The 26,423-nt window shown below is 51.1% G+C and overlaps 1 protein-coding gene across 4 annotated transcripts in view; it reads left to right on the top strand.

The window, feature by feature from the left end:
* The first annotated feature begins 455 nt into the window (after nucleotides 1-455).
* ASTN1 (astrotactin 1) overlaps nucleotides 456-26,423 on the top strand; it is a 66,571-nt gene continuing 40,603 nt past the window's right edge. For all 4 annotated transcript variants that reach the window (XM_054286257.1, XM_054286258.1, XM_054286255.1 and 1 more), the window contains exons 1-2: nucleotides 456-747; nucleotides 22,352-22,539. In XM_054286257.1, the coding sequence (XP_054142232.1) occupies nucleotides 465-747; nucleotides 22,352-22,539 (471 nt within the window). In that variant the 5' untranslated portion in view covers nucleotides 456-464. The remainder of the gene's footprint in view (nucleotides 748-22,351; nucleotides 22,540-26,423) is intronic.

Here is a 26,423-nt window from a genome sequence, read left to right on the forward strand (position 1 = left end):
GGATTTTGGAGGTGTGGGGTTTTGGAGGTGTGGGATATTGGAGGTGTGGGGTATTGGAGGTGTGGGATATTGGAGGTGTGGGGTTTTGGAGGTGTGGGGTTTTGGAGGTGTGGGATATTGGAGGTGTGGGATTTTGAAGGTGTGGGGTTTTGGAGGTTTGGGGTTTTGGAGGTGTGGGGTTTTGGAGTTCTGCGGTACACCCAGCGCAGCGGGGGCGGTACCCGCATGCCGGTGCAGCGGGAGGCCGGGCAGCCCCGCATCCGTCCCGCACCGCATCGCTCCGCGGTTCTCCCGCTCTCCCGGGGGATGGGGAGGACCGCGGGCGAGGATGCGGAAGGGAGAGGCGGGGGCCCGGAGCCGCGGAGCCGTGCCGAGCCGCGCCGCACGGGGAGGCGCCGGTGCGCCGTGCCCGCCCCTCGCCGCCGCCTCCCGCCCGGCGCCGGGAGCGCGGCCGGGGCTCCAAGATGGCTTTGGCCGGGCTGTGCTCGCTGCTGGCCGGCTGCTGCCTGGCCGCGGGCAGCGGCCCCGCCGAGGCGGCGGCGGAGGCGGCGGCCAAGGAGCTGGAGTGCAAGCTGAAGAGCATCACGGTGTCGGCGCTGCCCTTCCTGCGGGAGAACGACCTCAGCATCATGCACGGCCCCTCGGCCGCCGAGCCCAAGCTGCTCTTCTCGGTGCGCAACGATTTCCCCGGAGAGATGGTGGTGGTGGATGACCTGGAGAACACGGAGCTGCCGTACTTCGTGCTGGGTGAGCCTGCGGCAGCGCGGCGGGGCCCCGAGCATCCCCGAGCATCCCCGGCCGTGGCCGGGCTCCTCCCTGCCGCACCGCGCACCCTGCGGCGGCTCGGCCCGGGGCCGTGCACCCCGCTGCAGCCGCTCGGCCAGCCCCGGGGCCGGTGCACCCCGCTGCAGCATCACGGCCGGGATGCTGCAGGCTCGGTGCTGCCCAGGTTGTCACCCACGGGGCTCGTCCCCGGCTCGATCGATGGCCACCGGCGGCTGTGCTGGCATGGGGCCCGCAGCCTGGGAGTGAGGGTTTGTGCTTTGTCTGCCCCTGAGCAGAGTCACCTTCCCTGCAGCCCGATGGAAAAATACTCCGCTGCTCAGTGTATCCCACCCTGCCCTGTGTGTGCTGCCTCGGGTGCTTCTGCCCCCAGGTTTAGGCTCTGGCCTGTTCACGTTCTCTGGATGGTTCCCACCTGCTCTTCATCCACTGGGTGAGGCTTATCTGCCTTAATCTCCTTAAGCCCCAAAAAAGCTAAACAATTTGCTCCTTTGTTTATGCAGAGAGAGGCCTCCACCCCTTCCTTGTGTGCAGGGACCTGTTTCCCTCCTCACCACCTGAAACAAGCCCCTGAGATGTTTCATTTCTGGTGACATTGGTGCAGCACACCAGTTCCTTGCCCACACATAACATCCTGCCCTTGGCGTTGCCACCATCACTTTCCTAGCAGCCCCACGGTGGCTGTGTCCCCTCCTGCAAGCCTTGTCCATCTGTTGCTTCTCCAGCTGCACCTTGGGTGTCCCGTGAAGTTTTTAGAATGCCACCCTTGTTTGGAAGCTGGCCCAAAAATGAGGTCCTGGTGTGTTGCTTGATGTGACATTGCCCCGCTGTACCACCTTTGTGTACAATGGTGACCCCAGACTGGGTTTTTTCCCCAGCAACTCATCACTCCCATGGTTGATGGACCCCTCCATGTGCTGAGACCCCCAGTCCTGGTTTCTGGGTGGGCTTGGGGCAGCACTGCTGCTGTGTGGGCTCCCCCTTCTCCGGGGAGAAAGGCAGGGACAGCCGTGGGGCTGCTGGTGCCTGGGCAGGCTGTGGGGCACAGCCAGGGGTGCTTTGCCGGGGTGCAGGGGCTGTGTGGCAGGGACAGGGGGCTGTGCTGTCCCCTGTATCCCAGCCCAGGCCCTGGGATGCTGCGGGATGCTGCAGCGGGGCCTGGAGCGTTGCTGTGGCAACAAGGCAGCAGCGCTGCTGCGGATGCAGGGAGACACGGCTGCCAGCCCCAAAGGCCACCTTGGTGCCACAAAGGCCACCTGAGCGCTCGTCCCCTGCCCCCTCAGACCCCATCCTGTGCAGCCAGATCCCCATGGGCCCCGGGAGCTCGGTGTTGCCAGCAGGGAGCACCTGGGTGGGGACCAGGAGGAGGGTCCTGGGCATGACCCCAGCCTGTGCTGTGGGGTTTTCCTCAGGGGTTTTTCAAATCTGTGAGGTTCTACACACTGGACAGTGCAGGAAAGAAGCTGCCTGCCCTGGCAGCCCCCTCTGCACTGAGGATGCCTGGCAGGGGTTTGTTTTGCATCCTTCTGATCTCTGCTGCCAGACAAATACAAGGGTGACAAGCCCTGTGCCAGTGCAGCCTGATGTCCTGGTGCTGGCCAGGCTCTCTGGGGCATTGCTGCTTGGGACACTGATCTCCCAAAAACATGGCTGTGCATGGTGCTGTGCCAGCCCCCAGCATGCAGGGGTTTGGGCTGGGGAGACACAGGGGTGATCCCAGCTCAGGTCTTCCTGCCTCGAATGATGGGATTGGGACTGGGCTGGCAAGAGGAGGGGACTGGGGCTGGGACTGGGCCTGGGACTGGGACTGGGGCTGGGACTGGGCTGGCACCTTGTGGGACCCCTGTTTGCCAGGGCTTTGGCTTGGTGACTTTTGGGAAATGCCGTGTTACCTCTCCCTGTGAGACAAGGGCTTGCCTTGAAGCTGGCATGGCCACTTTGCCATCTGTGGGTGTCACTGTTTTGTGCTGCTTTACTGTGTGGGGTTGTTGTTTTTATTATTGGTGTTATTATTATTGTTATTGTTATTACTACTAATAGCCTGGACACTGCTTTTGCACGGCAGAAGCTCTGAAATGCACAGAAGTCTTACAAGACCCAGGCTTGGCAACTCAGAGGCTGCAACCTCTGGATTTGGAGGTTCCCCAGCCCAAAAAACTCAAGAGCAACAGTGCTGTCACTGCACACTCTGCACACTTGCTGGGGGCATGGCCGTGTCAGGCTGATGCCTGGAGCTGGTGTGAGTGGCTGTTTGTGCTTTCACAAGCCCTTGTGCAGGGACTGGAGGGTGTGTTTGAGCATCTTCCCAGAACTGGGGCTTCACACAGTGCTTCTTGCACCATCCCTGGCCAAAACCAGACCCGTTAATTGCACCCACCTCGCTGAGTTTGAATGTGCAATAAATAAAGTCCTGGAGTGGGGGATGATCCCCACACGCTCCTGAGCCTGGGCTGGGTCAGTGTCTGAACCAGGGGCAGCTGCTGCTTCTGCTCTGGTGGTTCCAGATCTCAGATTTGTGCCCAGAGCAGGGGTTCCGAAGGGAAGGTGTGCTGCCACCCAGGCTGACAGGCTTGGAGCAGAGCCAGGTGCTGCCCCTGGTCAGAAAGGGCCTGGCTTTGGGCTGGAAGCACCATTGTTTCTGCCATGTGGGCTCTGGATCAGCTCCCTTTGGTGGAGGGCCTCTCCATGCCTCAGTTTCCCCTCAAAGAGGGTGTGAGCATGCAGGAAGGTGGCTACAGTAGGGGGATGAGTGAGGGGAGCAGCTGGGAAAGGGTCTGGATCAGCCCAAGGATGGTGGGGTATCGTCCACCTCCAGTCCTGGTGTCCCCCTCAAATTCCTCCTAAATAATTCAGGGGCTTTTGGGCTTGGCTGGTTTTCAGGGACACTGCCATGTGTGGTTCCCCTGCCTTGGTGACACAGTGGCCAAACAGGCCTCCCACTGATGGATTCATGGACTTTTCTCCCAGCTAAAGATGTGCTGGGTTCTCTGGAGAGCCATGTGTGGTGCTTGCTAGAGCTGAAGTGCCGGGGGAAGCTGCTGAACTGGGCATGCCAAAAATGGCTGTGACTCCTGAGCCCTGATAACCCTGATGACACAAATTAATGATGAGCTTTATATTTATCTTTACACAGGAGGCTTGCTGCCTGCTTTCCATGCACCTTTTTGGGTCTCACCCTCCCTGCTGTGTCCATCCCGCTGCCAGAGACAGCTGTGAGTGCTTTGGTGCTCAGAGCTCCCAAACTTGGGGGCCTGCTGTCTGCTCCTCTGTTCCTCCAGAAGCAGATGGGCTGTCTGTGGGGTTATGACTTCTGTGAGGTGCTTGGACAAGGCTTTCCCCTGCTTTGCAGCTCTTTTAGCTGATGAGTGGAGCGAGTTTTAATTGCGCACGTGCTGCCTCACTGCCTGCCTGAGAGCTCAGGGCTCTCACCAATAAACCCCACACTGGCTTGCATGTTTATCCCCAGAGGGACTCCAACTACATCTCCCCATTTTACTGTAGGGTTTTCTCCCAGCTGCTGAATTTTTGGGAAGTGCTGAGGGTGTGGGAGCTGGGCTGAGGCCGCTTCCCAGATTTAAAATCACCTGCTTTCATCCTGCCTTCATCCTGCTTTCAGTCAAGCCAGCCTTCATTTGGAATGGCTGCCTTTCATCTCATTTTGTGTTTGTTGCATTAGTTGTATTTTTTTTCCTGAAGGGAGGAAGCATTTTGCTGGTTGGTGGCCATTAAGAAATGCTAATTTGCAGCTCAATATTCCCTGTCCCCTCTCCCTCACTGCTTGGCTCGGCAGCATCCAGCCACATTTGAGATGTCATTAATTGGATTCACACTCCTGCAGGCTGCTAATTTTTTCGGGCCCCATCCTTTGCAGGTTATAAAGTGGCAAGAGGGGTATTTATGAGCATCCTGGCTTCCCTCAGCCCCTTGGGGTCGACGGAGATTTGTGATGCAATTAAAAACCGCACCAAAGAAGGAGTCTTTGACTCCTTTGCCTTCTCTGTAATGCAATAAATGTTTGAAAAGTAAAGTCTTGAAATACCTTTTTGAGTGTAAAATCGACTTGAGAAATGAGAAAGCAGAGCTGACGGGTTGAACTCGTGCTTTCTGGGTGCCAGATATTTCAGGATCTTGAAATGCTGGATGGTTTTTGCATGCTTGGTTTTTTCCCCCCTGAGTGTGGAGGAGCTGGAGGAGCTGCTTCTGCCTCTGCAGGTTTCCAGCCCAGTTGGTGTGCTCTGAATTAGGGCAGTGCAGCCCCTCACCTCCCCACTTCCCACTCCCCACTGCCCTCCTGGGATCGTCAGCCAGCAGAGGATGGGAGACGGTTCTTAACTTCAATGACTTTAATAGATTATCATAAACTCCAGCCTTAATACAAGCTGTCATGATTTCAAATTATCTTACTTTTAAATTAAATAGATTCCTTTTTAAATACAAAATCAATTCTAATTTTTTAGAGGGGTGAGATTTTTCAAAGGCACCGATGAGCTGGGCATATTTAACCGCTCTTGAATATCTCCCCGAAATATCTAATCAATTTTTTTTTTTTTTTGTTAAATCCTAGCTAAGCTCTTGGCTCTACTGCTGGAGGCACTGGCCCTGACTTCCCTGGGTTAATAACAGGATTTGGGGGTATTGCAGGGTTGTGAGACAGATCAGGGAGGGATGTGGCTGCTGCTAAAGGGGGTGACGGCCACCGGAGCGCGCGCCCACCCTGGCTCTGGCCAGATGTGACACCTGCCAGCTCTCATCCTCGTCCCTCTCACCTCCCTGCTGCTGTGACTGCTGCACATTGTGCCTTCCCACTCTGCTCCTAAAAGGCCCTGGGGCTGCAGAGTTGTGTTATCCCATACTTTTTTCCAGTTCCATGGCAAGTGAGAAGAGCATCCCATTGAGTTTTGCTCCTCTCACCTGCATCTGGATGCCCAAAGCTGTTGGCACACAGGGCAGCTCTTTGGTGCCAACTGGGAAGCAATTCTTGGGGTGTTGTGGTGCCATTCCCTGGCTGGACTCAATTCCCAGGGGCATCACCCCCTTTCCATCATATGCCACCATCTCACGAGAGCAGGGAATGGCACAGGGCTGCAGCAGGGCTGACTCCACACGGGGCCCATGGAATGAACCCTGCACCTGGGAATGGGTGTTATGGTGAAATAATGAAGCAAATATTAAGAAATTCTTAAGCACCTAGAGAATAACCAAGTTAAATGATACCAGGGGAGCTCAATTGCCTTGCTTAGATTGATTGAATTACTAAATGAGCCTGACTAATGGAATGGAGTGGATATATCGGACTTTTACTCAAGATCCTGCAATAATTTCTCTAATAAGATTGTGAGCCATTAATTGGACTTGGCTTTGATCCTGGGCACTGTCTCATGCTCTGAAACCCGCGGGTGTGATCTGTGCTCTGCCAGGCCCAGCCAGGGGACAGCTGCTGTCATTTCTGCTGCCTGCTTGGGGACTCGCCTCAGGAGGTGCCAGCAGCTGTGGTGGGGAAGGGAGCCCCAAACATCCCATCTCAGCTGCCCTCTGCCCCTTAGCAACACCATCCTGGCAGTGGGGTGCTCTGAATTCCTTCCAGCTGAGCTGGCTGGGGTCTGAACCCCTGCTTCCATGAGTTTGGAATGGATGTTTGGTGTGTGTCTGCTGAAAATGCAGGAGTGCCAGGTTCTTGCTGCCTCCTCCTGGAGTGGGTGCTGCTGCTGGTGGAACATATTTGTGGCACCCAGAGTGCTGCTGGATGTCTGCTCTGCTGTGGGAGATGTTTGTCCCCAAGGCTTGGGGGGTTCCAGAGCTTCCAGCAAAGCAGAGAGGGGACACATCCTCCCCTGGCCCTGCCCTGGAGCACCTGGTGGGGCAGGACATGCTTGTCTAATAGCAATAGCTAATAGCTCACCTAATAATTGGGTGAAAATAATAATATTAAAAATAATAATATTTTATTCACCAGTAATAATTGGGTGCTGGTGGGACCCCATTCCAGCCCCTCCTCTTGGCCATGCAGTGTAACCACATCCCTTTTCCTGGGATCCAGAGCCTGGAGTGATGTGAGGTGCTCAGAGCCCCTGGAGCACCAGGGACACCCCATGCCTGGTAACATTCCCTCTCCAGACATGGAGCCAGCACCAACCTCAGCTGTGAGTGGGGGCAGCCCTTAAAACCTCGTGGCAGGGTGGAAAACACTGCAGGAAAGCTGACAGCATCCCAGGGAGCAGCAGGGAGTGCCCGTGGCCAGACTGGGGCCGATGTGCGCTCAGGAGAAGGCACAGTGTGCATGTCCCCATCCTCACAGACACCTTGTCCCCATGCTGTGCCCAGTGCAAACACTGGGGTGGAAAACACTGCAGGGAAGCTGACAGCATCCCAAGGAGCAGCAGGGAGTGCCCGTGGCCAGACTGGGAGCAATGGGGCTCAGGAGGAGGCACAGTGTGCACGTCCCCATCCTCACGGACACCTTGTCCCCATGCTGTGCCCAGTGCAGACCTGCTCTCTGGCTGGGCACGGATGTTTCAGTGCCACAGGGGATATACAGGGCCTCTTGTATGTTTTTTTCTTCCTTAACCAAGGGAAGAAAAAGTAAGAAATAAGGATTTGGTCTCTGGGAACCCGTTGCCACAGCAACCGTGCATCCAGCTGGCTGCAGCGGGGCTGGGAGGGGATCTCACTGACCCAGAAAGCAGGGGGGGAGTGGGATGTGGGGCTGCCTGGCCTTTCCAGGGGGGTGGCAGGCTCTGGCAGGGAACCAGCACTCAGCCAGGGGGGCTGCAGGGCTCCTGGCCCCCTGTTTTGGCTCCCTTCCTGAATGTCTCACCCCATCCAGGCAGGGATGCTCAGGCTTGCTCCTGTTCCTGCCTGAGACCTGGCCCTGTTTTGGGGCTGGGCTGCCCATGTGGGCACTCCTCAAAGCCCCACAAAGATTTCTGGTGGGTTTTACACTCATGGAATTGGCTGTGGTTCCACTGCTGGAAAGAACCTTGGGCAACAACACTGATGCCATTGCCTCAGCTCTGCCCTCCTCTCCATGTGCCAGGGGCATTTGCTCCTGGGTTGCATCCCATACCTTTTATTTTATTTTATTTTATTTTATTTTATTTTATTTTATTTATTTATTTTAATTTATTATATTTTATTTACTATTTTATTTTATTGTTTTACTATTTTATTTTATTTTATTTTATTTTTTATTTATTATATTTTATTTACTATTTTATTTACTATTTTATTTTATTGTTTTACTATTTTATTTTATTTTATTTTTTTATTTTATTTATTATATTTTACTTACTATTTTATTTACTATTTTATTTTATTTTATTATTTTTCTATTTTATTTTATTATTTCACCATTTTATTTTATTTTATTTTATTTTACTTTATGCTCTTCCATGCTATTCCATTTTGTTTCATTCCATTTAATTTTATATTCTATTATTTTTTATTTTTTTCATGGTCATTTAGCCAGCTAAACAGAGACTGAAATCATCTCTCCTGGAGCCTTGCTGCAGAGCAAGTCCTTCAAATGAAGGAATTTTTGCCTGGTGGGATTAAGGCAGTGCCTGGATGATGACAGCTCTGTCATTTCAGACTGGTTGTCCTTTTTGCTTCCAAATTGCTGGGCTCTGGCATCTCTGCAGCTGTGCCTGGTGGCTCACCCCAAGCAGCAGCTGGGGGATTTGTCTGGATAAGGGAAGGTTTTGCATTGCCAGGTTCTGGCTGTCCCACTCCAGCTTTTTGCTGAGAAATCACCCAGAGGAGGTCACACCCTGTGCTGGTGTTTCTGCTCCTGCTCTCCTGCCCTGCAGCAGGATCATCCATCCCTGGCATGGATGCTGAGCTGGTGCTGAGCTTCTGGTGTGGGATTGGTTAAGCTGAGCCCACATCTGGCTTTGCTGAGCCTGTTCCCTCCATGGCTCCTGCTGCAGAGCCCGACATCCACTGGGAGGTGGGCAGGGAATTTTTAAAACATTTATAATCAAAGGGAAGTAACGGATCCTTGAGGGACCCTGTATCTGGTGGTGGCTCATAGGTCACAGAGGTTTGGGGTCTGCAGCCCCGATGTGAGAGGGGACAGAGCCCCTTTTGTGGCCAGCTCTGAGGCTCCTCAGTAATGAGGATGGCTAACGAGCACAACAGAGCAAGCAGCTGGGGGATGCACAGAGCTGGCTCTGCTCCTGCTGGGAGCTGATCCAGCTCCAAACCAGCCTGGAGGAGGAGAGAAATGGGAGAATCCCAGAAATGTAGAGTGGTTTGGGTCGGAAGGAACCTTAATGCTCATCTCCTTCCTCACCCTGCCATGGGCAGGGACACCTTCCATTAGCCCAGGGTGCTCCAAACCCTGTCCAGCCTGGCCTTGGGCACTGCCAGGGATCCAGGGGCAGCCACAGCTGCTCTGGGCACCCTGTGCCAGAGCCTGCCCACCCTCACAGGGAACCATTCCTTCCTAAGGATGAAGGGATGGAGAAGGGATGGAGATGGATGAAGGGCAGAGAAGGTGGCAGAGGGTGCCATTGCTCCCAGCTGGACATGCCCCATCTGCCTGGCCCCCACAAGTGAGGGCTGCATTGCCTTGTGAGTGCTTCCCAAATCAGTGGTCCAAGGAAAACCACAGCCTTTGGGATGGAGCCCTGCCTGATGTGTACAGGCAGGGTGCTGACCTTGTATTTTGTGAGAGGCACCTCCTTTTCCTCCTTTTCCTGCAGCCCTGCCCTGCTCCTCTGCCCTGTCCCCGTCACAACACAGTGCCTGCCTGCCTGGGAAGGGAAGGCAGATATCAGCAACCCCGAAATATCCCCAGGACAGGCTCCTCTGTGATGGGAGACAGTTGCCATGGAAACCTCCTTCAAATAAAAAAAAAAAAAAAAGGAAAAAAACCCGAAATTTAAAGCAGCCCTTGTAGCTCAGAGGAACTGTAGACCTTATTATGGGTTCTGGCAACCCCCCTTTTTCTTTTATTTGTTCCAGCTAAAAGCTCCAGGAGACAAGGCAATTAATTTGGCATCCCAAGGGGAGTGAGAGAGCGAGGGTACCGTGCTGGGAGCAGTTTCCCTGGCTGGCAGGCACCAGGAGCTTCCTGTGCCCCCAAACACCCTCCTCCCATGGGGCTGCTCCGGCACAGGGCAAGGAGCAGGGCTGGAAGGATGGGAAGGCCCTTTCTAGGCCCTTGCATGGAGTGTGTGGGAGGGGATGGGTGATGGAGGGCTCAGGGCACTGCAGGAGGGTGAGGATGCAGAAGGAGGCTCCTGTGTGGGTCAGGCTGGCTTTGCTAGGGAAGGGGGATGCTTGGCAGGGGAGACATCCCACTCCCAAATTTCCCTGCCAGGCTCTGCTGTGCAGCAGTGGCTGCAAATTGCTGCTGTGCTCTCGGCCCATTTGCTGCCCTAATGATGTCCCCAGTGTCTGCAGCCTCTGGGAAATCTCCTGTTTGCTCTGGAGAGGCTGCTGTGCCTGCCAGTGCCCTGGGCTGGCCCCAGGCTCCCCCTGACTCTGCTTCCCCAGTGTGGCTGCTCTGCCACCCCAGTGCTGCCCCTCCCAGCCCTGCCTGAACTGCTGAGCCAGAAATAGCTGGGCTCTGGGTTTTTTCCTCTCTGGCAGAGCTCTGGAGAGGAGCAGGGAGGGGATTTGAGAGCTGTCATGCTGCTCTGGAGTTGCTTGGCTTTCCTGCAAGCCAGGGGTTTGTCTTTGCAGACATGGCATGTCTGGGGGAATTCTAAATGCCTGAAAGGATCTCACCCCAACCCATGCCAAGGTGCAGCTTCAGTGGCCTGAGATGTGTGTCCAAGCACCTGCAAGAAACATCCTTCCAGGGAAAAAGGAAACCAGTTTTATTAGTTTTTCAGCAGGAGCTGCTCTCTCCTGGGTGTGCCACGGTGGTGGTGTGTCACAGACATCTTTTATGGAAAATCCTTTCCTCAGGATTTTTCCTCCTGAGAAGCTGAGAGGCCTCAGGAACAAAATGTAAACAATGGTTATTTGCTGCTGTGGAATGCAACAGGTGCATCTGTGATTGGCCCATGTTGGGTGTTTGTAATTAATGGCCAATCACAGTCAGCTGGCTTGGACTCTCTGTCCGAGACACAAGCCTTTGTTATAATTTTGTTTTGTATTCTTAGCTAGCCTTCTGAGGACTTCCTTTCTTCTATTCTTTTAGTATAGTTTTAATGTAATATATATAATAAAATAATAAATCAAGCCTTCTGAAACATGGAGTCAGATCTTCCATGTTTCTTCCCTCAACCTGAGACCCCTGTGAACACTGTCACAGTGGTGTGCTCAAACTTGGTGGGCAGGCAGGAGAAATAACTCATGGATGGTGGGAGGGGAGTCACCCTTGGGCTTGGGCTGGCTTCCACAGCTCTTATTGCCATGTTTCTGCCTTTTTGTGCTTGCAGAGTGAGGCACATCTCTGGTTAAACCCTGGAGGAGTCAGCCCCAGCCCCAGCGTGCCCCCACAGTCCATACATGCTGGGGCACAAACTGGAGAAAGGGGCATCCTGCAGGAGCTGGGGCTGGTGGGGGATGTGGAAATTCCTGGGAAATGTTGGGATGGGCCTGACCTCCTTGTAATACAGCTCAGGGCTGGGTCTTCCCACCTTTCACATGCTGGGGATGGAAGGAGTGTGGATGTGAGAGCACCCTGCCAGCAATAGGGAGCTACCAGGGTAATGGAGGGAGAGAAGGTGTTGCCCTGATTTTTAAAGATTTTTTTAAGCCTTCTGATGTTTACATTTTTGTAGCAAACTTTCTTATATGCTTTATGTAAATAACTTATTGTTTTGCATTCTTTTATAGAGAAAGAAAAACTTGATAGCCTGTTGGTTTGTTTAGCGTCATTGGAGAGGTGGCACTGTCACCCTCCAATCCACTGTCACTTTTCGGAAATCTGTAAATGTTAGAGTCGGAAAAATGAAAGCTCTCTTTTTTGCCTAAAAAATTCCAATGTCTGTGTCTTTCTGTTCCGTGTCCTAGAGTGACAGGCAGGAAAGGAAGGACCATGAGGAGGGAATGCCAGGAGATAGCAAGGAACTGCAGGAGCCACACAGCAGCCTAGGGGCATTAGGAGCTGTGGGTGTGAGCCACAGCATCTCTGGTGGCTTCTTGAAGCTGTGGCACACAGAGCCTGGTGAAGAGACCTTTGGAGTGAATCCCAGCAGGAATTAATGGCTGGTTCCACACCAGGTGGCAGCATCCAGGTCCTGGGAGTAGCACTGCCTGAGACATGGCTGTGCAGTCCGTGGGTTTGTGGCCAAGAAAGCGAGGAGATGCCAGGAAAGGGAGGAGGAAACAGCAGGAGGAAGAGGCAGGCTGAGCCCTGGGCTCAGCAGCAGCCAGAGCTGGCAGGGTTAAGGCAAAGCTGGGGCTGCAAATGCAGGAGTTTGCACTCACTGGTGCTCAGAGTCCAGCAGGGCTCTTTGCTCTTGAGATGCTGAAAATGCAGCTGACTCCTCATCTTGATTTGGTTTTGTTTGCTAAAATGAGCTCCTGCTTCTCTGGTGCAGGAGCAAGAGACAGCAGCCCCTGGCTTACAAGCTCCCTGGTCATGACCATGGTTATTCACTATTTCTCACTTTGCAAGGATTTGCACCTGTAAAAACCAACAAAAGGTTCTTTTTCATACACCATAAAGTATGAAAAAGTTCTGTCCTGGCCAGGGCAGCTCTCCTGTGCTTGGCTGGGCTGAAGCACCCTGACCCCATCCCCTTTGTTCTGCCCATCTCCAATTTCAGCACTGGACCAAAAGCATGAAATAGATTTTCCTTCTTTTTTTTATTCCCCATGTAAATGCAAGGGAACTTTCTGCCTGTGGTTGTGATATTGGGATTCCCCAATGCCAAGGGTGTGAGCCCTGCCTGGAAAGACAGAAAGACAGGCAGGTGAATACAGGCAGGGCTGTGTGAGGGCACCAGAGCTGATGGGTGCTGAAACCCAAGAGCAGAGTTACATAATTGGGACTGCAATGCAGAAACTCTTCCTTAATTTTTAATTATCCAGTTGCAGCACGTTTGTGGAGCTCAGCTTGGGATGCCGAGTCGTCCTGTGCACGTGGGAAGGGCCTTTTGGAAACCCAGGACATTCCTCTGGTGCCCTGGAGGATTCCAGACCCTGGCAGGGGGCTCAGAGACCTTGGCACGGAGTCACAAACACCTGTGCCTTCAATTTTAGCCCTTGGAAAAAACAATTACCAACTTTGTGTGAGGATTCACAAGCCACGAAAGTTTTAAGTAGAATGATAATTTGTTACAAGATAGAAAAGTAGAATTTTGGGGTTTTTAGAATGAGGGTTTGGGATCCCAAGATGGAGGGATTTGTGTGTGCCTTGTCCTTCTTCTTTCTTCTTCTTGTCCTCCATCTTCTGCTGTGATGGTGACACTTTTGGATTGGTTTAGGGCAGAGACAGACTGTCTAACATAGGTGATAGGTATTGGGAAATTATTGTAAATAAAGTACACGTAGTTCTTAGTATAAAAAGCCAACACCACCCCAAGGGTGGTCAGTGTGCCACAACCTGACCTGCTGGACAGATCTCAGCCGGTCAGAGAAAGATTGTTTTAGGTAAGAGAAAATAAACAACCTTGAAAAGCAGAACAGAAGAATCATGACTCCTTTGGCTGGGAAAAGAGACTCTGTGACACATCTTGGGGTCAGCATGACCACAGAGACCCCGAGAGGCCTTGGCTGGTGAAGGTGGCAGGAAAGCCTTCCCTGGTGTTCCTGTGGCATGGCGGGGAGAAGGGAATCCCCACGGCACCAGAGCTGGGCAGGATCTCTGCACCCACACTGGGGCAGGGGAGAAGGTTGGTGTGCAGGTCTGCAAAGGCCTTTGATGTTTCTCTGCTTCAGTATTGGAGAAGTGGAAGGACCGTGGTCATTTTGCATCCAGACCTCCCACAGAGCCTCAGCTGTCCTTCCTTGCTGTCCTTCCTTCTTTGCTGTCCTTCCTTCCTTCCTTCCTTCCTTCCTTCCTTCCTTCCTTCCTTCCTTCCTTCCTTCCTTCCTTCCTTCCTTCCTTCCCTTTCTCTCTCTCTCTTTCTGATGGCAAGCACCATTTCTTCCCCTCCCTGCTTCTCCTCCTCTTTCAAATTTTCAAATCCCCACTCTGCACTTTCTGTCCTTCCTACAAAGGCGGCTGCCTCGGAGCAGCTTAGGCTTCAAAGTTCCCAAAATAACAAAGGTTAAAAGAAATTATTAAAAAAAAAAAGGGAGTCATTGCTAAAAGATCAAGTCAGTGCCCCACTTGCACCTGGGCTCAGAGCTTCAAAGCAGCTGCAAAGAGCCCCCCACGATCTCCATGGTCAGGCTTCCCAATGCCTGTGGTCCTGCCTGCACAGGAGATTTTGTAGTAGTCAGGATGGGGCTGCAGGTAGCTGGAAGGGGTGGAGGGTCCTGCAGCTTCTGCTGCCTGTGGGGGCAATTTGGGGAAGCCTCTTGTGGAGGAGGAGGAGGCTGTGGTGATGGGCAGAGCCGTGTGGGTGAGGTGGGTGCCCCTGTCTCCTGGCCAGGCAGGGGGGCCAGCAGCTCCTCTGTGCCTCTGCTGGCTCCTCTGATTTATACAGATCATCAATATGACAATTATATACACCTGCAAATTTAATTACCTCCATTTTCATCAGGCAGCCAAAGATTTATGCCTCTGTTCAGTTCCTGTAAATCTCAAGGAAGCTTGACTAGACCCAAAAGTCTTCCCATTGATTGCTGTGCACTGCCTGGGCTCTGGCCATCCTGACAAGCTCTTCTTTCAGGAGTGATAAATTCGAGATGCACGGTTAACTTTTCCCCCTTCTACATCTTTCTTCCTTCTTTTTTTTTTTTTTTTTTTCTTTTTTATTCTGCCTTTCCCATCTTTCAAAGCCTCCCCACAAACTTGAAAATGGAGCTTGAAATCATGTAAGCACCAAAGAGTTTATGATGTTAGGCTGCAGCTGGCAGCAGCCTGTGCCTGTCTTCTCCATCCCATCCCCTGATCCCAGCATTGTTCCCTCCAGGAGGATCACTCTTGGAAAAGCTCTCAGCCCAGCTGTGCCCAGGAGAGCAGGAGAGCAGACAAGGTTGTTTTGGTCCTGTTTGGGCCATCTCATGTCTCAGAAAACCAACAGGTCGTGGCTCTCCCCCCGGGGGAGATGAGGAACAAGTGGCTGTGCTTGTTCCCTGTGCTGAGCACAGAAATGCCAAAACAACATCTCATTTTCCTGCCCTCTCAGCCTGGGCACAACGAGCACTCACACAGAGGAGTGTGTAGGAGTGAGCTGGAGTTCACCCTTGGTGTGCAGCCCATGTCACCCCTGTGGAGCATCCCCCTGCTGTCCCAGCACCAGTGCCTGCCCTCCCCTGCAGGATTTGCTCTGATGTTTTCCTGAGTGCCTATTGGCACATTACCTTCCCTGCCAGCCCCTGATGGATATAAACAGTCCTTTGCCCCCCTGTGGAAATTGCTGGCTGGCTTGTAGAGCTGAAGGGAATCTTGGCAAGTTAGCTTGGGGCTGTAGGGTCTGACAGCACGGAGGGCTGGGATTTGGAAAGGGGGAGCTTCTGGCTGGGTGTTAATTAAAGGATCAGCTCTGTCACTAGGAGGGAGCTGCCCTGGGGTACCCCCTCCTCCCCTGGGGGAGCAGAGGGTCTCAACCATTCCCAGAGGGGCACATGGATGTGGGATGCATCCTTGAATGCTGGCCTGGGTAGCACAAAGCTGGCTTTGCGGTCACCCTGGAACCCCAAGAGACTGGGCAGTGTAGTGGGCTTTTGTCCCTTGGAATCTGCAGCCAGCACTGATAATTGAAAATTGAAATTGATAATTTATCAACTGATAATTTATCAATTGATAATTTATCAAGTGAAATTGAAAAAAAATTAGCTAAAACTGCAGGATATCTATATTTGGTCCTTTCCCTGCTGCCCAGGGATTTCTCAACCTGGGTTATGCCTCTGGGCTCTCTGGCTCAATAGCTGCTGGTGGCTCTGTCTCCCCTGAATGCAGCACCTTTTGCAGTGCTTTCATACTTTATGGTGGATGAAAAAGAACCTTTTGTTGGTTTTTACACATGTAAATCCTTGCAAAGTGAGAAATAGTGAATAACCATTCCCACTGCTCCATGGGCCTGATGGTTTTACAGGCTTTTATCATGTCCTCACCCTGTTGTTTGGCTCCTTCACTGGGGATTCCTCACACAGTTGGTTTCTGCTCTTCACAAAGCCATTTGCAGCATCTCGTCTTCCTGGTACCCCTCCTCCAAACCTCCCAAGCTTTGCCTCCTCCTTCTCTCGAGATGGTTGACCTGAATATCACTTGCAGGATTCCAGATCAGCTTGCTCTCACCGAGGTTGAGTTTCACCTGCCCACTTCCTTGCCCGCTTTCCTCCTGCACTTCTCAGCTTCAGCTTTGAGAAGACTAAATTTAGCCTTGGTGACCAACTTTGCCATGCTCCTCCTCTTCCAGAGTGTTTCTGAGCAACCAAGGTCCTGACAGAGATCTCCGTGGGGCTTCTCGGTAACCTCCTTTCATCCTGAGAGCTAAACCCTTACTCCTCCCCCACCTGGTGGGCTTCAGGATGACTTTCCTTCTCATCCCAGCACCACTTTGGTGCTTTGGGAAACTTTGAGGGTGGATTTTGATGAAAACTTTTTGAAAAGAGTCTGTCAAATTGGATCACCATTATCTACTGGTTTGCAGTGTTGGGTGACCTGTATTTACTGATGCACCTACAGGTTCCTCTAACAGAGTGTCCAGGGCACAAGCAGAATTTACTGGTCTTTATTTTCTTGATGCACAACAGCTTTTATAAGAAATTGAGGTTTCCTCAGAGGTTTCCTCTGGCAGGTTTTTCTTCTTGAGTTGCTCACCCTTTCGGAGTGATAGTGAAAATCACTTGGTGGTTCTCCACTCCTTGGTGCAGTTCTGCAGTTTGTAGGTGAGCACCATCTGAGCTCAGGGGTTTGTGCCCTCCTTCTCACTGATTTTCTGGGAGACAGTTTAGCCAGGGTGGTAATTTTCCATGGCTGACTGGGAGCCTCTCCATCATTTGGAGCCTTTCCACAGAGACCTGGTTTTCCCTCAGGAAGAGGTGACGTGACAGCATTGCAGGGTGAGGTATCAACTACAGATGTGGTTCTTTCTGGGGTTTTTATAGCAGCATGGCCTCTTGGAAGTGTCTTCACACATTCTCTCTATTTTCGTTTTGCTCCCTGTCGTGGGTGGCACTTGGGTTCTTCTGAACACGACCGTGTCACCCGAGTGTTGGACCAGGAGGTGGATCTGCCTCCCTTCCCACATTTCCTCTGCAGTTCACAGCTATGGCAGATGGGAGCAAAGTAACAAGACAGGAGTGAAAATCAAACAGCAGAGAATGTCCCAATCTGCTTGTTTTCCCCCCAGCTTTAGGTCAGAATTGAGAAATGTGATGGAGCAATGACCTTGGAGGGGAAGGTGCCCAGGTGTGTCCTTGGCCTCATAGGGAGGAGGAGCAGGGCAGGGGGGGCTGTCAGCTTGGAAAGTCAGCAGCTGCAGAGCAAACCTGGTCAGCTCAGCCCCACCAGTGATGGATCAGTGTCCTCTGCTCCAAAACAGCTCAGTGTCACCCCCAGAGTGACGGAGGGTTTGTTGTTGAGGAAAAGCAGGGGTTCGGGCCCTGGCATATTTGGGACAGAAATCCCAGTTGAAGGCTAAAGCGTGGCTACAGCTTTGAAATGTAACTGCCTGGTGACCTTCCCAAAAGCAAAGGCACCCTGCATTCCAAGGAGAAGCCTGGCTAGCTGTCAGCCAGGCTGGGGCATCTCTTGGCTTCACGTGTACCAGCCTCAGGCTCAGGTATTGTGGTGGGGTGATCTCTCTGACCTAGCCTGAGAGGTCAGCACTGCCTCTTCCTCAAACCTTTATGTTCTCCCATATCTGTGAGTCTTTTGGAGATTTTTCCCCCAGGGGCCCTCTCCCATGAAGCAGGTTCCTAATATATACACTGAGGTTTGTGTTTGCTGGTATGGAAAAGCTGGATTGCCTTGGAAAGGCAGAATGACCTGCAGAATGAGCTGGTTTTGCTACCTGAGACTGGAGACAGGAAAAAATGCAAATGAAATATGGGTAGTCAGTGATGGATGTGAATTTTTAAAGCAGGTCCATAAAAACATTGATATTATCCCATGAATTACCTGTCACTGAAACCCTGGAAGTATAAATGAGTTAAGTATCAAGATAAGCATTTTGACATGTGAATTGGTAGAATTCAAGGCCTGAGGTCCCAGCAGAGAGAGCAAGTGACTCATGGTGGGAAGGTCCCCTGAGTCACCTCAGGCACTGGGGACCCTGGGAGGAGTGCAAGGGTTGATTTAGCTGAGTTCAAGCCCTTTAAAGGATGTGTGTGGTTTAGGTGTGGAGCAAAAGCCTGAGCTAATGGGGAGCTTAAATTAAACCACAGTCAGGTTCTGGCTGGAAAATAAGGCAGGTTTAAATGTTAACGAGGAAATACAAGTCCAAGTCAAAATCTGTGCTCGGCTCCCTGAAATGGCTCTGTGGAGACCAGCATTATAGCAGAGTTCATTTGACTTATTGGAGGCATCTATTAGTGCAAAACGCTTCCAAATGGAGAGGAAAATTGTTTTACTGGGCGGTTTTTCCCCTCAAAATGCTGATGTGAGTTTTAAAGGCAAGTTGCTCTCCTTGTGTGCCACCATGGCAGGTCTCAGTGGGGTGATGAGGACTTGGGAGAAGGTCCAGGCCAGCACCAGGCTCGTGGGCCATGGTTCTGATGTTGCACCAGGTCGGGTGCAGAGCTGGGATGTGACAGAGGGGCTGCCTCCCAAAATCAGCACGTGCAGAGGTGCAGCCTCCAGAAGGACTGGGTTTGCTTCGTGTGGGACACCTGTCCCAAGGGAAATGAGGCTGTTTGGGGTAATGAAGAACAAAGCAGGCATAAATCCACACATCTCCAGCACCTTCAGTCTGGTTTTCTGTCCTCCCCTCCAATTGCTCCTGCAGAACCTCTCTGTCCCCACTGCAGATGGTCTGGGAGGGGAGCAGCCAGGGCCCTGATGTTAAAAGCAGCAGCTGGGGCCTTTGGAGGCGGCTGCTCCTGCAGATATGAAGGACCTGGGCCACGTTTGATACCAGGTGAATGTGGCACAGCCTAATTAGTGGCCTCCTACTGTTATTAACCTCTGACTCAGACAGGCTATTTTTTAACAGAGGTGCAAGAAGTTAATACCAGTGCTAATGGCTTCCTATCCAAGGCCTTAATGAAAGCCATGCAGGGACCAGGCTTTTCATCAATATCTTTCAAACTTTGAACTTGAAATTATCTTCTCCCCCCACCATATTTTTTTTTAATTTTTGCCTTTCTGCCCACTTTCCTGCCTCCTCTGGGACATCCTGTACAAACTGCTCAGAGGGTTGGCAGCTGCCAGCTCTGTAGCAGAGCTGACACCCCACAACACCCAGATAAATCATCCCAGTTGGCCACATGGGTCACTGTAGCATCCCACCAGGTGGTGAGGTGTCTGTTTGGAGAGCAAGACAAAGGGAAAAGTGAAAGCTGTTGGACTGGGAGAAGAGAGAGTAAAGAGATGCTATGTTAGGGAGGGAGCTTGGTCTTGGTCTTGTCATGGTCTTGCTTAAACCAAACTCCAAGGGAGCTTCACAGGTGCAGGAAGTCATTTAAAAGTGCAAAACTTTCAAGGAGAAATGGAGTAGGATAGAGGCAGTGTTGCTAAGACACTTGAGGAAAGGAGGAGAAGGTCCCAGGCTGAAGCTCTCCCATCCAGGTAGTGCCTCTGGGCAGGAGCAGAGGTGCTGGAGCAGCCTTGCCCTGATGGAGGGCTCATAGCTGCCAGTTTGGGGTGATGGCAATTGATTTTTGGGTTGTTTTCCTTTGCCTCTTCCCCTTCTGACCTGTGTGCAATGCAGCTGCAGGGTCACATCCTGATGTCTGGTGAAAGAGGAAAACCTGCTCAGGCTCTGTGGCTGGATTGCGCTCTTCTAAAACAAGAACCCATTTTTTATTGAAATATATTTTTCTTTTAAAAAAATAAGCCTGTTTAAATAAATTTGAAATTATGACAACCTATTTTAAGGCTTAAATTTACTATAATCTATTAATCATTTAAATAACTTCCATCAAGGATTTCTTCTCAAATATTAATGAGCTGAAGGGTGCTGCTTTTACAGTGATATGTCAGATCAGGGGGAAAACATCTCTTACTCTAGCTTTCTAAATGTCACAATGTCACATACTTAGTATCTATTATTTTCCCTCTTTACAATGGAGCAAATGCTGGTATTTACATTTTTTCCAAATGTCAGTATGTTGAGTTCCTGCTGTGCGGGAAAGTTCTCGCCTTAATTACCCATAATTTCACGTTAGCAGGCAGGTGCAGGGAGAGTGTTTTCCTCCTTTTGAGCTGGTTCACACGAAGTTGAGAAGCCGTGGGGAGCTGGGAAAGCAGGCAAGCTTGATTTCCCCTCTCAGTCCATGAATAAAGACCGTGTGGGAGAGGAGGAGATGTGCTGCTCCAAATCCCCCCGGCTCCCAGGACCGGCTTTTCAAAGGGGATCTGTGTCCCTGAACACACAGCTCAGCAGTCAGGGGGAATTCCAAAAGTGCTTCTGGCTTCTTGGTGACTTAACTCTGGGTTTTGCTTCCCCCCCAGCCTGGTGGAGTGCTCAGCATCCCTGTGCTGGGGACACTCCAAGTGCTCTGATCACCTCCAGAAACACAGCCCGTGCTGAGCACAAACACGCTGCCAGTTTCCTCTCTGTGGCTGATGCTTCTTTGGATTAATCAAATCAGTTTGGGAGGATGAACCTGGCTCCCCATGCAGATTTTTGCCCCCCCTCCCCACCTCCCCTGGCAGCCAGCTCACTTAAGGCGGCCTAATGAAATTAATTAGCAGCAAATTTAAAACGTTGTTTTTCGGCGCTGTAATTGAATTCCAGTTTTCATTTGAAGGCAGCGTGAAACAAGCAAAATAAAGATGATAATTTGCAAAGTGAGAGGGGTTGCCAGCAATGGGGCAGATACAGGAGGGAAAGATGTGCCTCAGTGGGAAGCTGATCATGGTTTATTTTTGGTCATCCCAACAAAATCTGCTATTTTCACCAAAAATAGCTAACAGGCTTGAGCTGATGGCTGAGATGGAGGTGGTGTGAGATGGTGATCAAGGTGATCCGGTCTGAGTGGGCCACAGTGATTAAAACAGTGCCCATCTCTCCTAGGGAGAGGTGCTGGTGTTGCCCTGTCTTTGGCTGAGACCCAGCTGTAGATGTCCCTGAAATTTTGGAGCCAGCCAGGTGAATTAGGTTTGATTTGGCATTTCGTGTCCTGGAGCATTTGCGGTGTCCCTGCCTGGGTGTCCTCTACTTCCACGACAGCCCAGCTTTGTCCATGTGTCTCACTGCCCCAAACTCTGGAATTAAAGGTGCTTAGGGAAAATTGGGTTGCTTGGGCAGAAGCTGCAGGCACCTCTGCAGGTCTCTGGGCTGAGTCCTGGGGGGAGAGCTGTAGAAAATGAGTGAAAACTGAAAACCTCTGAAATCACAGCCAGTTTCATGTTTCACTGCTCACAAAGGGTGGTAAATATTTTGTCTGCAATAATTTGAGATGTGCTCCCAGTGACCCCATGATGCTGCTGAGAATTTGTCCTGTGTACCGTGTTCCCAAGGTCTGAAGCTGTGTGGGTGAAACCTGCCCAAACTAGAGCTGGAAGGACACTGCTGGGTTACTGCTGTCACTAAGTGCTGTCTCCCTGCACCACAGCTGGAGTTTTGGAGAGGCCCACATCTGGATTATACCCAGAAATATGGCTTTACTCCCCTTTAGCCCTTCAGGTTGTGATTTATGTAGGGGCATCCATGGTGCTGGCAGGAGATTCTCGGGATCTCTGCTGCTCAGAGTGACCCCGAGATGCGTGAGAAAGTCTCTTTTCCCAGCCTGGTGGTAGAAGAAGGAGTCAGAACTCTTCTATTCTTTTTCTCAAGATTGTTGATTGTTTCTTATCAATAAAATTCTTTCTCTGACCTGCCAAGGTTCTTTCAGCAGGTTATAGAGGCGCATTGGCCACCCTCAGGGCAGTGTTATCTTTTTATACTAAAAACTACATGTACATTATTGACTATAACTTCCCAATACCTATCACCTATGTTAGACAGTGAGCTTCTACTCTAAACCAATCCGAAAGTGCCAACGTCACAGCAGAAGATGGAGGCCAAAAAGAAGGAGAAAGGCTGGACATGCCCAGATTCCTCCATCTTGCCTCCTGAACCCCCATTCTAAAAACACCAAAAAACCTATTTTTCACCCTGTGACAAACTAACTATTATTCTACTTAGACTTTTTTGGCTTGCAAATTCTCATATAAGGTTGGTAATTTTTTCCATGGGTCATAATCGAAGGCACAGGTGTGTTGTGCTGCGTGCCAAGGTCTCTGAGCCCCCTGGCAGGGTTCAGGATGGGATGTCCCGAATTCCAACACCGATGGCTAGAGGCTGAGCATCCTTTGGTCCCTCCAGCCATGTTTTTGGGAAGGGGTGAGCATCTCCCACGCGCCCTGTGCTCCAGACCTCCCCCCTGACCAGCTTTGCTCTTGCAGAGATCTCGGGCAACACGGACGACATCCCGCTGGTGCGCTGGCGGCAGCAGTGGCTGGAGAACGGCACCCTGCTCTTCCACATCCACCACCAGGACGGGGCCCCCAACCTGCCCGGCTTCGACCCCACCGAGGAGCCCCAGACCGAGTCGGCCGAGGAGGAGCTCAGGATCCTCCACATCTCTGTCATGGTAGGTTGGGGGGTACTGGCTCTGGGTTTCTCTGGGTCTGGATTGAAGGCACTTGAGACACTAATTCATGTTCAGATTCAAGTGTTTATTATTTCTTATCAGTAAAACAGCCTCACTACTGTGAGTTCAGCAGCAAGGCACAAAATTGCCAACAATCTCTTGTTACAAGGTCTTTTAAGACTAAACTATCCAATTAAGAACTGACACCCAGATTATTTTCCCTTTTAACCCTATAACTGATCCCAAAGATCCCACAAAGCAGACTTTTCTGCCCAATTACAAAATGCCACCCAAACCCATGAAGAAGGAGGAAGAAGAAGCATGAAGAACAAACCCAGAATGACACCCTGTGCCCTCCATCTTGCTTTCATCCACAACACACTAAAAATCCCAAACCCTAAATTTCTCACCAAGTGATACACCTACACTTCTCTCTATAATCTACTGCACACTTTTGTGGATTCCAGTCTACCCTGAAGTCTAGGAAACTTTCTCCATGACCGAGGGTCAAAGTCAGTGCTGCCCTGGGGGTCAGGGCACCCCAGAGCAGACAGAGAAATATTTCTGGTGCCCTGGGTTTGCACAGTATGTGATGAGAAGGCAGCCCCTGTTTAGCTGTCCAGAAGCCTGTAGAAAATACAGTGGCTTTTGAAAAGGCATTTATTTCCCTATCTGGCTCTAGCTGCCCTAGGATGTGTCCACCTGCCCTGGGCACCTCTGTAGTGGCAAATGCTAAGTGACTTCACAGGATTCTTCAAAGCTCTCCCTTAGTTTACATCACTTTGAAAACACATTTGTGGGGTGCCTTTATCCCTGGGGGTTCTGTGCTTTGAAGGTCTCAGCCAGTTAACCCAGGGTTAATTCCCACTGACTGGTCAGGAGCCCTTTGCCCAGTGCAGGGTGCCTGCTGCCCTCTGCCCTGCTGCACAGCCTGTGTCACAGTGCCACCAGGCACTGTCACCATCACTTTCATCAGCCTGGCAGCCCCTGGCCGTGGCTTCATGTGCCGGGGTCACACAGCAATACACACCCAGCCACACAGAGAAAAGCAGAAATCTGTAGGCTGGGGGAAGATCTGTGGTGTGTTTGTTGATTGTTTGGTTTTTTTTCTGTTGTGTTGGAAAAAACTTGAAGAATCCTACAATTTTTGTACCACTGGAAGATAATTAGCCAATGTGTTGCAGAGGCTGCAAGCAGGCTGTTCAGTGGTGTCTGCCCTAATAAGAGCTTCAATTGCTCTTCCAGATTGCAGCCCCAGGCCAGGTTTCTCCTCCATCATTTGTGCTTGATTAGTCTGAGGGGAAAAAAAAATTGTTTGCAAAGCCACTCCCCAAAACATCTTGCACCATTATCTCAATTTTACTGTCTGCTCCCAGCTGCTCCTGAGAGGGTGCATCACCTCTGGAGAGGCTGGCCCTGCTGTGGTCTTGATCTTCTTGGGCACTGCTGTAAGCCAAGATCAAGGCAGAAGTGTCTGGCTGAGGGTTTGTTATGGAGCTGATGAAAAGGATGTGTGCAGCTCATGGCTGTCATGCCAAAATGTGCAAATGCAGATTGAGTCCTCCCCTACCCTTTTTTCCCCATCACTCTCAGCTCTGCTCCGACAGCATCCCTGCCTCCTGACAAACAGAGGCTGGCTTTTGTGCCAGGAGCCAGCATCACGTGGGGTTCTCAAGGCTGATTTCCTTTCTTTGCTGTGTGGTTGCCAAGGGAAGAGGTGCGAGTGACCGTGTTCAGAGGGGTCTGAGGATGAGGGAAGAGACGAGGATCTGACTCCATGTTTCAGAAGGCTTGAGTTATTATTTTATTATTTTATGATGTATATTATATTAAAACTATACTAAAAGAATAGAAGAAAGGATTTCATCAGAAGGCTGGCTAAGAATAGAATAGGAAAGAATGATAACAAAGTTTGTGGCTTGGACTCTTTGTCTGAGCCAGCTCACTGTGATTGGCCATGAATTAGAAACAAGCACATGAGACCAATCACAGATGCACCTGTTGCATTCCACAGCCGCAGATAACCATTGTTTACATTTTGTTCCTGAGGCCTCTCAGCTTCTCAGGAGGAAAAATCCTAAGGAAAGGATTTTCCATAAAAGGTGTCTGTGACACGTGTGAGTGAGGGATTGCATCCATCGTGACCAAGGTCTGCTCGTGGGCTGGGTGAGGAGCCCTCCCACACCCATCCCTGGCAGGGCTCCTCTCCCAGCCTTCACATGGATGCTGGGCTGGGGGGAACAAAGCACAATGGGATTTCAGTGCTCCTGTGCAGGAAAAAAGGGGGTCTATGAGGTGGTGCTCTGACCCTCTCCAATAGGCAGGAGGTAGGGGAGACTTCAGTTCTGGCTTTCATCCTCCTCTCAGAGCCTCTTGAAATCTCAAGAGTCCACAGGCTGCTTTTCTCAGGGATAATTTGAGCTCTCAGACTAGTGGGGCAGAAGAAACTCATTTTCAATGGAATAACAAGTCTCTTTTGTGAACCCATGGCCACTGCCTGAAAAACTTGAGCATCCACCAGATTTGAGCTCCAGCTTGGTCTCTGCTGTTCACCAGCACAGGTGTATGGCAGAGCTTGCTGGTGTTTGGGGGATTTCATGTGCATACAGAGGGTGAAGGAAAGCCAGGAATGCCCTGGAATTCCTCCTACCTGCTTGTCATGCCACCTGCAGGTGGACTTTCTCTAGGGTGACGGAGAGTCATGACAGAGGAGGCCATCCCTGGTGGGGATGGGGATAATCCCTACTAATTTATGGATCACAGGAACTCACAGGGATTGGAGCATGATGCAGAATTAGGCTCCCACTTTGCCACTAAAATTCCTGCATGACTCTGCCAGGCACTTTATACAAATGCATGTAGAGATGGAATCAGATTGATACAGAGATTAGATATTGGGAAGGAATTCTTCCCTGTGAGTGCTGAGGCCCTGGCACAGGCCTGGAGAAGCTGTGGCTGCCCCATCCCTGGAAGTGTCCAAGGCCAGGTTGGACAGGGCTGGAATGAGGTGAATTTAAGGTCCCTTCCAATCAAAACCATTGTAGGATTCTCTGGTTTCTGTGATCCAGGGCCAGTTTTCAGCCCCAGCAGTATTTTCTGACTTCCTGGCTGTAGGCTCCCTGGCCAGAAAGATGCCAGCCAGCCCCCTGACTTCTGCAGGACTGATGGTCTCATGAATCACTGAGCTTGTTTCTTCTTTCTTTCTTTTCTTTTTTTTTTTTTATTATTGTTTGGAGGGGGTTTTTTTGTTTTGTTTTTGTTTTTAAAGAAAGTTGGGAAGGAGGCTGGGAGGATGCATCACAGCTCCATTATCCTGGAAATGAAAGTGGGTTAAACTGTAATGGCCATTAAACTTCCTTTTCCAGCTGCCTCTCCTGCCTCTCATTCAATAATTCCCTTAATGTTTTATCCTAATGGAGCGGATTATTACTATTATTTTATTTTCTCAAGATCACCTGTTGCATAGAAAAGAGGAGGGAGACCGGAGCTGTGGATGGACTCTGAGCTCTTAATTGGCTCCACATGCTTTTTCTTGTTATTATTGTGATTATTCTTGGCAGATTGTGCATGAAGGGCCAGTTTGGGGCTTTCATCTCACCGCCCTCCATCTGTGACGTCTTGCAGGGGGGTGATCTTGGGGACAGTGGCAGGGTGGCAGGGCCAGGTGCAGTTTTGGGGTCCATTCCTGTGGGACAGGAGCTTTTTCAGCCTCTTTCCCCAAACATGCTCCCCAAACAACACTTCAGTCATCCGCCTGTCTCAAGCCTTGATCTCTTTTAATCTGTGCTGCGATTTCTGCTGGATACCCTGGGAGCATCTCCCAAGATTGAGAGTGACAGCACTGAAACTGGCTGGAAATGGGTCAGAAAAAGTTGCCCGTAGGA

This window comes from Melozone crissalis, unplaced genomic scaffold (assembly GCF_028551555.1).
Source record: "Melozone crissalis strain CALT ecotype California unplaced genomic scaffold, PUWL_Pcris_2 ptg000045l_1, whole genome shotgun sequence".
Taxonomy (NCBI): Eukaryota; Metazoa; Chordata; class Aves; order Passeriformes; family Passerellidae; genus Melozone; species Melozone crissalis.